This window comes from Myotis nattereri, assembly GCF_964212035.1.
Source record: "Myotis nattereri genome assembly, chromosome: 4".
Classification (NCBI taxonomy): Eukaryota; Metazoa; Chordata; class Mammalia; order Chiroptera; family Vespertilionidae; genus Myotis; species Myotis nattereri.
Window position 1 is genome coordinate 44,112,295 of NC_138079.1, and position 12,706 is coordinate 44,125,000.

General features: G+C 41.3%; 1 protein-coding gene across 1 annotated transcript in view; it reads right to left on the reverse strand.

Annotated features, from left to right (window-relative positions):
* ACOT12 (acyl-CoA thioesterase 12) overlaps window positions 1-12,706 on the reverse strand; it is a gene marked incomplete at its 5' end in the record, with an annotated part of 33,410 nt that overhangs the window by 3,711 nt on the left and 16,993 nt on the right. The window contains 7 exons of the mRNA XM_081089759.1: window positions 634-767; window positions 4,573-4,656; window positions 5,309-5,372; window positions 5,655-5,710; window positions 6,554-6,704; window positions 7,576-7,695; window positions 9,209-9,365. Coding sequence (XP_080945885.1) covers window positions 634-767; window positions 4,573-4,656; window positions 5,309-5,372; window positions 5,655-5,710; window positions 6,554-6,704; window positions 7,576-7,695; window positions 9,209-9,365 — 766 coding nt within the window. The remainder of the gene's footprint in view (window positions 1-633; window positions 768-4,572; window positions 4,657-5,308; window positions 5,373-5,654; window positions 5,711-6,553; window positions 6,705-7,575; window positions 7,696-9,208; window positions 9,366-12,706) is intronic.

The window sequence follows — 12,706 nt, forward strand, 5'->3', positions numbered from 1 at the left end:
AAGTAGAGGAGACTGAATTAGGGGTGCAGGAGACAGAGGTAACAGAAGTAAGAGATGTAGGCTGACGGGAGTGGCCCCTGATCAGGGAGAGCAGGAAGGAATGTCTTTCACCTCCGTACTCACACAGCTTCCTCCCGGCTTCTCACCTGGGAGTGCTGCTTCACAGAAAAACAAAACAAAGGGACCACCAAGTAAATATCAAGAGTGTGAAGTGAGAAGAACAGTTCGACAATCATTTCCTCAAGAGCAGTGAAACTGTTCAAGTGTGGAAGTCAGAGCCTGATAGACCTGGGCTCCAATTTGGGTTCCATCACTTTATTGCTGTGCTATCTTGGCAATCTCCCTCATTAAATGAAAATACTATCAAACTTGAAGGGTTATTGGCAGGATTACAATAGATGTGGGTAAAGCATGTCGACTCAATATAGATGTTAAATAAGTGATTATAATAACTTGGTTTTGTGTTTCTTAATAGCACCTAATGTCATTTTCTATGCAGAGCAAGCTTTAAAAAATAGACTTTAATTAATAAAACGAGGTCACATGTTGGCAATGGAGATGCAATGCAATCTGGAGGTTATCTTTCCTATCATGTCAGGGTTGATTAAGAAAATGTTTTAAATTTATTCTTACACATAATGGGGGTCCCACAAAGGTCGCTTGGTAAAGTCAGACAACAGATGATAAGCCAAGTGTGCCGGTTTTTCCACGTGCTTTTCAACCCAAACAGATAAAATATCCTGTTCTTCCAGAGTATATATTTTTATCTAAAAGATAATAAAAATAAATTACAAAAGAAAAATGGATGTTTTTACTTAAAAGCATCACACATGTGCCCCACTGGTGTGGCTCAGTGGTTGACCTATGAACCAGGTTAACCTATGACCTATGAACCAGGAGGTCACGGTTCGATTCCCTGTCAGGGCACATGCCCAGGTTGCAGGCTTGATTCCCAGTGGGGGGCATGCAGGAGGCAGCCAATCAGTGACCCTCTGTCATCATTGATGTTTCTATCTCTCCCTCCCCCTTTCTCTCCAAAATCATTAAAAACATATTTATTTAAAAAACCACCATGGACATACATATGTAGTTATAGGCTCCTGGCATCCAAATAACACTGAAGCCAATGATGGCAACTTCAAACACTTGGATGTCTAGGGCTCTAAGCAGGATGCTGTACTTCCGTATTCTCCAAACAACATGTGACTTGAAGGTGGGTTATTTAATTATTGTGCAATAGTTCAGGAACAACAGAAAATATCATCAGATTGTTAGGCCGCATCCCCTGCTAAGACCTTGGAGCTGAGGCTGAGATGTCAGGTGTGCCTTCTCGTGGGCTGAGGTGACCCCAGGAAGTCAGCTGGACACCTCTAGAACCAACTCAACCACCCAGTGCAGCCGCTGAAGCACCAAGTTTCTTCAGCACAAAGCGCTCTTTCAATAGTGCCTCAGAGGGCAGGCCAATTCCTGAGTTTCTTTCTAATGCCTATTGTTCCTTAGCTCAGAGGAGGCCCATCTTGGAGACCCACGTGACTTATACTGAAACATTACTGTATCCCTGTTACTCTGAACTCTCCTTCTACTGTGCTTTTGCCAATAATCAGAGACACGTGTTCCACTAAGCACACATTTCTCTCCTGCCCCTTTTAAATCTCCATCTCTTTCAGGGTGCTTTGAAGTTAGTGTTGAAACTTGTCATCTTATAATAATTCCCATGGCAACAAGCTGTGCGAAGACAAACAAACACAGGGTTAAGACTTCCCTGCAGGAAGCAAGCAGATGGAATAATCAAGCTGTGAGGGAGAAAACCTTTATTTAAACATAAATATCTTCCAGAAGAGAATGAAGCAATGAGAAAGTGACCACAGCGGCTCAGAAGGGAAAGAAAGGACTATTTGCTTCTACCATTTTACCTCTCCGGTTGCCCTCAGTGCCAAGCCTGTCTTTCAATAGAGCCCACGGAGGAGAATATAATGTCGGCCCAGAGCACTTACCCAAAAGAGAGAAAACCATGCCCAGGGCTCCAGTTGGTGGCCGAGACTCACCCAGCATGGCTGTCCCTAACTTGGCCCCTTGAACAGCAGGAGCAGAAGGAGGTTCATCGGTGTGAATTCGAGAGAAGTCACCTTATCAAAGCGTGGCGGCCATGCGGCTCTCAGCCAGGCTGCTGGGGCTCTGCAGTCTCAGAGGCGGTGAGGGCAGGTGGCCAAGTGAACTCCACAGCCTCAAGCGTGGGTGGCCTTAGGGAAGCCCTGGTCTAACCAGGGTGGAGTGGGATGGAATACGGGGCTGAGGACTTGTTGAGGGTTGTACTGTGTCCTTTCCAAATTCATATGTTAAAGTCCTCACCCCTAGGCTCTCAGAATGTGACCTCATTTGGAAATAGGGTCATTGTAGATGCAATTGAGATGAGGTTATACTGCAGTAGGATGGGCTCCATATGACCTGTGTTTTTATTTTTACTTATTTTTTTAAATATATGTTATTGACTTTTACAGAGCAGAAGGGAGAGGGATAGAGAGTTAGAAACATCGAAGAGAGAGAAACATCGATCAGCTGCCTCCTGTACTCCTGCTACTGGGGATGTGCCCACAACCAAGGTACAAGCCCTTGACTGGAATCGAATCCGGGACCCTTCAGTCCGCAGGCCGACGCTCTATCCACTGAGCCAAACCGGTCAGGGCTGACCTGTGTTTTTAAATAAAGGGAAAATTTGGCCCAGCTAGGGTGGCTCAGTGGTTGAGCATTGACCCAGTAACCAAGAGGTCAGTAGTTCAATTCCTGGTCAGGGTACATGCTCAATTCCCAGTAGGGGATATGCAGGAGGCAACCAATTGATGTTTCTCATTGATGTTTCTCTCTCTCTATCCCCATTCCTTTCCCTTTCTCTAAAATCAATAAAATATACTTATATACATATACATATACATATAGATATACATATACATATATAAATATATGAAATTTGCATGCAGACATGCACACTGCGAGAATGCCACGTGAAGATGAAGGCAGAAGTTGGGTGACACATCTACAAGCTAAGGAACACCAGAGATTGCCAGAAAACCACCAGAAGCTCAGGGAGAGGCCTGGAACAGGCTCTCCCTCACTCCTTCAGGGGGAACCAACACTACCAACACATTGATCTTAGACTTCTAGCTTCCATAACTGTGAGACAATACATTTTTATTGGTGAAGCCAGCCAGTTTGTGGTACTGTTACAGCAGTTCTAGGAGATGGTCACAGCACTTTTCCTGGAAGCTGCTCCCCAGGTTGCAGACACATGCTGCTGCTTCCTACCCTAGAGCCAAAGCAAACATCAGGCTGAGCAGTCACCATTAAACCCTGCCCCTGCAGACCTCTCTAGACTTACCAGTGCCGAGTACAGTACTGCGTGAGTGAATGATATTTGGACCATTCCTCAGAAGGTAAAGGTAGCAGGAAATCCTCATCGCTGCTCTGTCAGAATCAATGACAGATGCAGACGAAGCAGACAAGGAGAGGCAGAGGTTGATGTTGGCTCCCTTCAAACCCTACTACTTTAGAAAAGCCAGCTTTTGCTTAGTGAAAAAATTCTCCAACACCAACTCTCCAAGAAAACCAGTTCCCTTTCATGCTCAGAAGAATACAGGTTAAATTCCGTTTGTCACGAGATCATATAATTACCCTATTTTAGAGGCTACTGCTTCACTGATGATGAAAAACAGTACACGTGTTTCAGAGAGCTGGCATTATCGAGCATCTCCTGACAGTCAGCCACTGCTATGTTCTGGGACCACAGTGGTGAGCAAAAGGGCCCGTAGAGAGCATGCAGACTAGTCAGTGTGGGCACCAGCTTCAAAGGGTCTTCTATAGACCTCTGAAACCAGATACAATTAGAATCCAAATGATGCCTGTTCAGTTAAATTTGATGACACACAACATATTGTAAAAGGTGTTAAAAGAGATACAAAGACAGTTTTCCTTCTTAAAAAGTTTATAATCTAGTTAGGAGAAAAGACCATGTGTAAAAAGCTCTATTGCTATTAATTCTGTTATCAGTTTAACGTAGCTGTGGGACCATAGTGGTGAGCAATGCCATAAGACAGTGCATAATTCACTGACAGGTGGATTTTAAAGAAGTGATTGTGAAAGGAGTTCCTAGAGGGAAAAGTTCCTTCAATCAGGGCTGATAGGAGTGGCTTTACGGGAAGCATTTCTGCTGGGTCTTGAAGACCAGCTAGGATTTGGGCAGAGGGAGGGGAGGAGAGAGAGATGGGACATGAGAACTAAGCTGAGAGGTGAGGGGGTGCAGGGTGTATTTGAAGGACCCCAAGTCAGCCAGCATGGAGTAGTAGAGACAGGGCTGAAACAAGGCTTGACTTTTAGAAATACTTTTCCAAAAAGATTTTTTACTTTCTTAAAAGCAGTAGTACAAGCAGAACCACCACCACCATGATAATTTTTTTTTTTATTTTTTAAATTGAATTTATGGGGTGACATTAGTTAGTAAAATTAAATAGGTTTCAGGTGGACAATTTTTATTTGTGATGCATAATGAGTTGTTTGTGCATACACCTGGATGCCTCCTACCTTTTCTACAGCACTGGTCATCTCCCAACCACTTTTGGCCACCAGCTTTTTGAAAGCCTCCACATTGTCATCACTCAGGGATACCTAACATGCAAATATTTAAAAAGCTGTGAGTTCAATGCACAGATATGGGAACAAATATTTTCTGCTTAGAAAATGGGTACTTTTAGAGCCAAAGTGATTATGTTGAGCTTAAAACTATGCTACAGGTAACAACTTCTGTCTCAAACTCTTAATTCGGAATTCAGACAAGGTAACATGAGGCCTGTATGTTTAGCAAATTAATATGATTTTAATTGGTGTGCTAAGCAAAGACAAGATTGCCCTTCAGTATAACTTATTAATAAACTTGGATTTTCCTTTACATTTTATGGCCCAAAACATGAAAACAACTAATACTTTGTTGCTGTATTATAAAAATGCAAGCTGGTGGGCATGTTTTCAGCAAAAATCGTGCTAAGACAATGTCCCATGCAGCTCAGATGCATTTGAAGGTAGAGCATCCTGCGTTTGTAATTTGGGAACTGTACCTACAGTTCAAACAAGGCAGCAAAGCAACTGGTTGGTAACCAGTTACTGACAGCTTGGTTCTGTTTCATGGTGAGATGACTGGTTGCTATGATTCACCTTTTCATCTAACCTGTGTAAGCACAAACTGAATCAGTTAAATAGGGAATTTCTGGTTTTGCAATGATGTGATCTTTACACGAAGCTCTCCAAATCATAAAACTGTCACCTGGTTGCGAATATCCCAGTGAACGCAAAGTGGAATCTCTTGTTTGTGGGAAATAACATATTTTCTGGGGGGAAAAAATAAAAATGTTAAATGACAGTTTTCTTCCCTGTATTTAGCACACAACAGTAAAAACATGACACACACTTTCTTGAGCTGAAATCAGCAGTTTAAAATGCTGCTTTTACTGGTGGAACCATCAGGAAGAACAACTTTCATCACTGTCAGAAAACATCAGACCTTCTCTCCTTTCATTATGTGGGACTAGACACCCAGAGAGCAGCTCTTTGTTATGCAATTTGCAAGGTAAGATCTTACACCATAAAATCCTTATACCTAGGCCCCTTACCTGCCCAGACGAATTCTCTTGCGTGCAATAGCTCCACAATACCGTCTAAAATCATCCTTTAATAAATAATAAAAAAACCAACAAAGTAAAATCAATAAATTTCGAATACTTTAGTGCTATAATCTGCAGTCTCTCTCCCCTAAGTCAGTTGAAGAAGCTATCTGGGACCCAGTGGCTGCGTGAATGCTGCTCAGGTGAGAGCTGGCCATAAGGCAACTGCAGGTAGTTCCCATGGACGTGGAGCAGCACAGAGATGCGGATGTGACGTGGGAGAAGAGAATCAGAAATGGGAAAGGAAGACAATCTGCTTCCAATAGCAGTGCATGGCCCAGTTGAGGTGAGGTAGGCAGGGCCCCCAGTGAGACAGTATAGGGGTAATGTCTGGACTCCATCTTGGAGGCCTGACTATGGCTCCTTGCTCAGGAACCTTCCCGTAGTTGAAATTAACCTAATCACATCCTTAAAGGGAAGACTGCACAATAAGATCCCTTCTTAATGTCGTGTTCTGCAAAATAGTTGCTTTGTCTATTAAGTGGTAACTAGAATATTTGCCCAAGCATTATTTTATAGGCCCTTTGAGTGGCCCACTGACCATGGGAAATATCTGTGACTACCCCGGGATCAACCACTGGCAGGTGACGATCATGGGACAACTGACCTCCTCCTCATTCCCAAGCCCGACACCCACCCCAAACCACCCACAAGAACCCTCCGGGAGCTCGGCCTCTCTTTTCTGGTCCACTCCCTTGTGCACAAGCTCTTCTCAGTAAATTCTATCTGCTTGATCTTGTTCTGAGCGCTCATTTTTATGACATTACAACTCAAGGACCTGGCATTTCAACAAAGGATTAGAGTAATTTGGGGAAAAAAAGAAAAAGTCCAAGGTGCTAATAACTTACCTTAGATATGGGTTTGATTTTGGGAAATGTAACCAGTTCTTCCTTATCATCGACAGCTTTATAAATGAGAAAAGCACTGTTGATGTGGCGGCCCAGGCCCTCGGACCACTCCTGGCAGTCAAAGGCCTCCACGCGCACTCCCACTTCGACACTGCAGAGGGCGACACAGGGTGGTGGGCAGAGAACCAGAGCTCACTGGGCCTCCTCTGCCCACCACCTCCTCCTCCTCCTCCTCCTCCTCCACCTCCTCCTCCTCCTCCTCCTCCTCCAAGCACAGAAGAAAATGAAGGTCCTGGTTTTTCCTCTGTGGTCTGCAAATCTATGCAATGGTTAAAATCCATTTCTCCAGGTCGACAGATCAGATGTGCAAGCCCCTGAGGGCATCTCTGCTTTACTTTCCCACTTTCAGGTGGGAAAAAGGCCAGTTGTGAGTTTGTATATATTCATGAACATATTTTGGTAATGGGGAGGGAGTTTAAATTATGCCAAAGTCAAGTTTTCTCCCCTCAAAACAACAATTCTGCGATTAAAAAGCATCAAACACTGAAATTGGACAGGAAATACAGATATTCTTTTTTACATTTAAAAAGAAAAAATACTAAAAAAATACAAAATTAAATCTTTTCTTTGTATATTAAGAGTAATAAAAATAACTGGAAAGTGGCTTGGACTTCATGGTTGACCATACAGCCACTGGGACTCTTTTGAGAATGAAAGGAAGAGTTAATTACAACAGGTATAAACCAGGACCATTCTGGCCAACTGAGACATACAGTCACTCTTATTATGAGAGATAAAAACCAACCTACCACAATTTACTCAGTATAAGGAGGCCTCAAGCAGAATACAGTGTTAAAATATGTACAAATTTTGAAAACTGAATGAAAAAAATATAGAAAGAACTTGGTTATTTTAAAATAGTCCCTATATTCACCTCCAGATTGACATGGAAATTTTAAAACATATTTATGTGCAAGCCTGAATTCACTTATAGCAGCCGAAGAACACTACACACACGTTACCACGTCTGAAACGTATTGTTGACAATGGCATTGAAGACAAGACGGTCTCCCACTGTGGATGGTCCTCGGAACTTAAACATGTCCACAGACTTCAGAAGCGGATGCGCCCGACAGAGGCGGCTGATGACACAAAGGGCAGGAGAGGAGAAATAGATCATTCTCCGAAATATTTTCAGGGACTGCTGATTCGCTTCACAGACCACTGTCCCATGTACTTCTAAGCAAACATCTTTTAACTCTAGTGAAACAAATGACTAGATCGTGTGTGTTGAGAGTGGTTCTGTACAACGCCTGCAAATGCTTTGGGGAATACCATGTCCCCCAGCCGTGGGGTCTTTACCAAGACGCTGTGCTCCTCCTCTGGTGGTGACAGTCCTGCCCTTGTTTTGTTCCCCATGGAAGTCCCTCTGAAAAACAAGCCAATGTCTTTCGTTCTAATTTGAGGGTTATATTCATTCTGGCAGCGCATGCCTACCATCACAGGGAGCAGGGACTACCAGGGCGGAGCGGGGCGCAGTGTGAGAACTGCCAGCTAGTGCCATTCACACCAGTTCCTCAACTTCACAGCTAACAGATTCACCCACATATCAAAAGACTTAACATTTTTCCCTCACAGAAAAATTACCTAGATTGCTGCACAAAGCCTAAAAGGTTACAAGTTACTCACTTTACAATCTGTGTGTGTGTGTGAGCTTTTCAAATATCTATAAAGAATATTTAATCTCAGAAGTACTTCCGTTATTTTTACATTTTAGATTCCCACTGTGGCCATTCAATTACTCTAAAGAATTGTGCCTACACTCACTGAACAGACGCTGCCACAGTTAATTATATTGTAAGCTTTTAAAATAGAAAAGGTTCAAATGCTTTCTTATCAAGTGTGACAATCTCATTTTAAAAACAAGTTCTCTTTCATTTGTGCATAATTTATAGGAAGGATAACTATAGGTTCCTAACTGTAGTAATAACTACAGACACATTAATAATAAAATTCTTGTAGTTTTGGGAAAAATACAACCTTAACAGTTTTCAATGGTTACAAAAATTGTCCGAAGGGCAAATCTTGTTGAAATGCATTTTCAGAATACACATGTTCTTTAGAGCTGCTAAGTTACCTACATGATCTAAGAATAAAATAACCTTTTTTGAAACTCAGGCAAATTTAAAAGTATTCTTCCAATTCTTCCCTTTTTTCCTCTTATTTTTCAGTCAATCCTTTAGCCATAATGACTCCAACACAGCTTTGAAGGTCAGACCTAACTGTAAATTGCCGTTAAAAAGTTTGCAAATTGACTACTTTTAGTTGATATTTTAGTTGACTACTTTTAAGTGTAAATGCTGTCTCCTATTTCTATTCTGCATCTACTTTGTTATAACTTTGTTACAAGGAATTTTAATGCCACAAGGTCAACATTCATAATTCAGAATAAACTATGAGAACTGTCACTTCAATTTTATTTTTGAACCAAGTTAATCTGAAGGTAAACAGATAAATGACTAATTTTCTCATTTTGATAAAAGACCACACTGTCTTATCCTTGTCTCCTTGACTTGCCAAATAACTGGATCTCAGTCCCTTTCTCTCTCACCCCACTGGTCCCAAAATCACATGTCGAAGGTCAAAACCAAGAACCTTGCAGAAATAGTAGCCACCGTCTCCATCCAAGCCATAATCTGGCCACCAAATGTATTTCCATGATGGTTTGCATGGGGTGGGAGGACAAGTTCAATGCTCTGAACAGAGGTGCCCCTGGTGGAAACTGTTCCTTCCTCTTCATCAGAAATGAGATCTGAAAGGTGGATGTAAACATTAATGATGGTGGAGTTCACCACAGGACTGGAGACTACAGTCTTTCTTTCCCATCAGCACTCTCAAGTCATGAGATTTTTTAAAAAAATTAAATTATTCTCAAAGACTCAAAACTCCTGAGGAAATAAATAGATTTTATTCAACAGAATAACTTTCATTTGAATGGTATTTAGAATGAACTGGATAATAGATCAGAAAGGGCCTTTCAGAGAATATATTCCAACCTACTTTTCAAGTCCACCAGAATTTTGATTAAAAATGATTAAATTTAAACTTGAGTTGTTTGGGGTGGAGGAGAAAAGGTCAGGGTAGGAAGGGGCAGAGAGAAATTTGGGGATTGATGGACATGTCATTATCTTGATTGTGGTGATGGCTTCATGGGTGCATATGTGTTTCAAAACTTACCAGACTGTATTGGGATGATCACTTTGTAAGTTATATGAATGTTTAATGACTATGCTGTATACCTGAAACTGATATAGCACTGTATGTCAACTGCAATTGAAAAATAAATTTAAAAACAACAACAAAAAGCTTATCAAACTGTACACTTTAAATATCATGTCCATAAAGTTGTTAAAAAATACAGAAACTGGAGTTGCAGAGAGCCATAGACACGGAGAAGCTGGAATAGCTTGCTGTACCATATAAACTTCAGAAGAGGAATGTGGCTTCCCATGGTTACTGTTTTGTAATGAATGCAGTCATGAACAGAAAAGACACCATACATTGTACTTCTCAGTGTCTTCCTGCTTCTTTTGAATCATATCTGCTTCATTCACTGACAAATTGGTTTTTACTCCCAACAATGGAGAAATCATTTGCTTTGGCTGCAAAGCAGTAAATGTGTTCAATTATGTTGCCGGCATCATCAAATGAATCACCAGCCAGGCTTACATCTCACTTGCTGTTGCTGAGATGGTAGAGGAAGACTTCCCCACCAGGAGGTCCCACCCTGGCGGTCCAGTCAGAGGCAGAGCTGAGCTCGCAGTGTGAGAGCACAGATGCGTCCGGCTGTTGTTGGGAACTGGGAATGGGGCCGTTCTTGGTGCAGTCACATATGAGCAGAGAAATGTGGTTATAGAGACTTTTAAACTCCATTTCCTGATGGAATTTTAAAATTTATACTTAATTGATGGTCTTTTTTTTTTCTTTTCCCCCCCTTTGTTCAACTGATCATTTCAGTCATCGGCCTAAAAACATGTTTGTACTTCCCATGCTCCTAGTATAAAATCCTTCCTATTGCCCCTAGCCCTTCCTTTTTGGTCTGTCTACCCCTCCATCCCAGCCGGTCTGGTTCCCACTAGCACCTCTCCCTTCTGCAGCATATTCTCTCTCTCAATTTTTCCCTCACTTTGTTCCAGCCACAATAACTCTTTTCAGTTCAACTAAATGTTGCCTTCAACATCAGGGCATTTGCACGTGTTGGTTCCTCTTCCGGTAGCGGTTGCCCTAGCCACCACCTTCTTCCACTTACCTCCTATTCTCACTTGGCTCAGTCATCATTCTTTCAGGAAAGCCTTTCCTGACCTCCGCAGCCAATCCCCACTCTTACAAGCTCTTACACGTCCCTTTATTCCAGTTATAGTTTTATGTTTGTGTGATTTTTGATGATCTGATTCCCTAGGTCCTAAGATCCTTTGAGCAGAGACTGTTTTTTTTTAATTTTAAGATAATTTCCTGAATAGGTGCTCAGTAAATATTTATTGAATGAAGAGATGAATAAACTTAACTTGGCTGGTTTTTCCACATTCATAGTCCTTACTATCAACAGATTATTTTAGGTAACAAAATGATAGGACTGAAGCGTACTTCAATTGCTGTTTATTAGAGTTCCACTGCTCTCCATTTTTCACTTAAACAGTGTTGTAGACTCTTCTATTTTTTCCCAATTTTGTGAGAGTGAAATAGTATCTCATGTTGGTTATAACTTGCATTTTCCTGATTAATAATGAAGTCTGACATATTTCCGTGTGTAGATTAAACTTACACTAAACTTTCTGGCTACTTCTTAATGGAATGTCGGTGGCATTTGCGCCACATGTTACTTTTCTCCCATTCTTTTTTCCCTCTCCTTCTGAAATTCTGATTAGATGCTTGTTAGATTTTTTACTCCATTCTCTGTGTCTCCTCTCTTATATAGTTTCCATCCTTTGCTTATCCATCTGCATTACTGGTAACTCCTACAGATCTATATTTCAGTTCACTGTCTTATATGTTTCATTCATTCATTGAGTTTTAAATTTAAATTATTATAATATCCTTTGTGTGTAGAAATTCTCTTTGTTTCTTTGTCAAATCTTCTAGGTCATTTTCTTGTTCCTGCAAAATGCTTTTGATACTCTTTTATCTCCTAAAATAAATTATCATTCTCACTTCATATTATTTATATAATAAATTCAATATCGGTAGTCTTCGTGGGCCTCATTCTATTGTCTGGTGCTTCTTCTGGGTTTTGGTGACTTACTTATTTTTATTTTTTATGATTTTTTTTTTTACTAGGAGCTCATATTCCTAGGATCTTCATCTGTGGGAATTCTTGAGGGCTGGGTTTAAAGTCATCTCTGCACGGAGGATGTACATTTGTGGCTGCAGATCATCAGGGGGTACTGCAACACAACACCATTTCACACGTGGTCTGTTTCAGGCCAAACAAGTAATGTGAATTCTGACACAAAATCTGCATGAGAATGTGCTTCTGATTGAATTCTCAAAGGGAATTTTCATCCCCAGCAGAGCTCTCCCAGGGTTGGGATTTTTCCAGTTGACTCACTGAGAATATCATCTTTTGGGGGTTGAAGCTTCAGTTAAGGTTCCCGGATCCAACCCTCCACCTAACATGGTCCCTGGCTTGGTTACCTGAGCCCTTTCAGGCTCATAGAACACAAGATCTAGGACTTCTAGCACTTCCAAGTCCTCCCACAGCAAATGCCAGCTCTTGTGTCTCCTTACACTGCTGCATTTTTTTCTAATTATTTCTAGACTTCAAGATCTTCTCCCATTTTTCTTCTTGCTGAGATGTGTTTGCAAAAATGTTTGTAGATATTTTATCTAGAAATTCTAGTTTTTCCCCCAGATATTAAGTCTGCTGTAATCAGAATTAGATTGTTTCCTAAAGCGATCTTTAAAAGGTATATGAAATCTTAACTCCCATCCACCTTCTGTCTCTTTTTTTAAATTCTCACCAAAGAATATGTTTTTTATTGAATTTTAGAGATAGAGGAAGGGAGAGAGAGAGAAACATTGATGTGTGAGAGAAACATCGATTGATTGCCTCCCCTACATGCTCCAACCAGGAATTGAATCTGCAGCCCAGATATG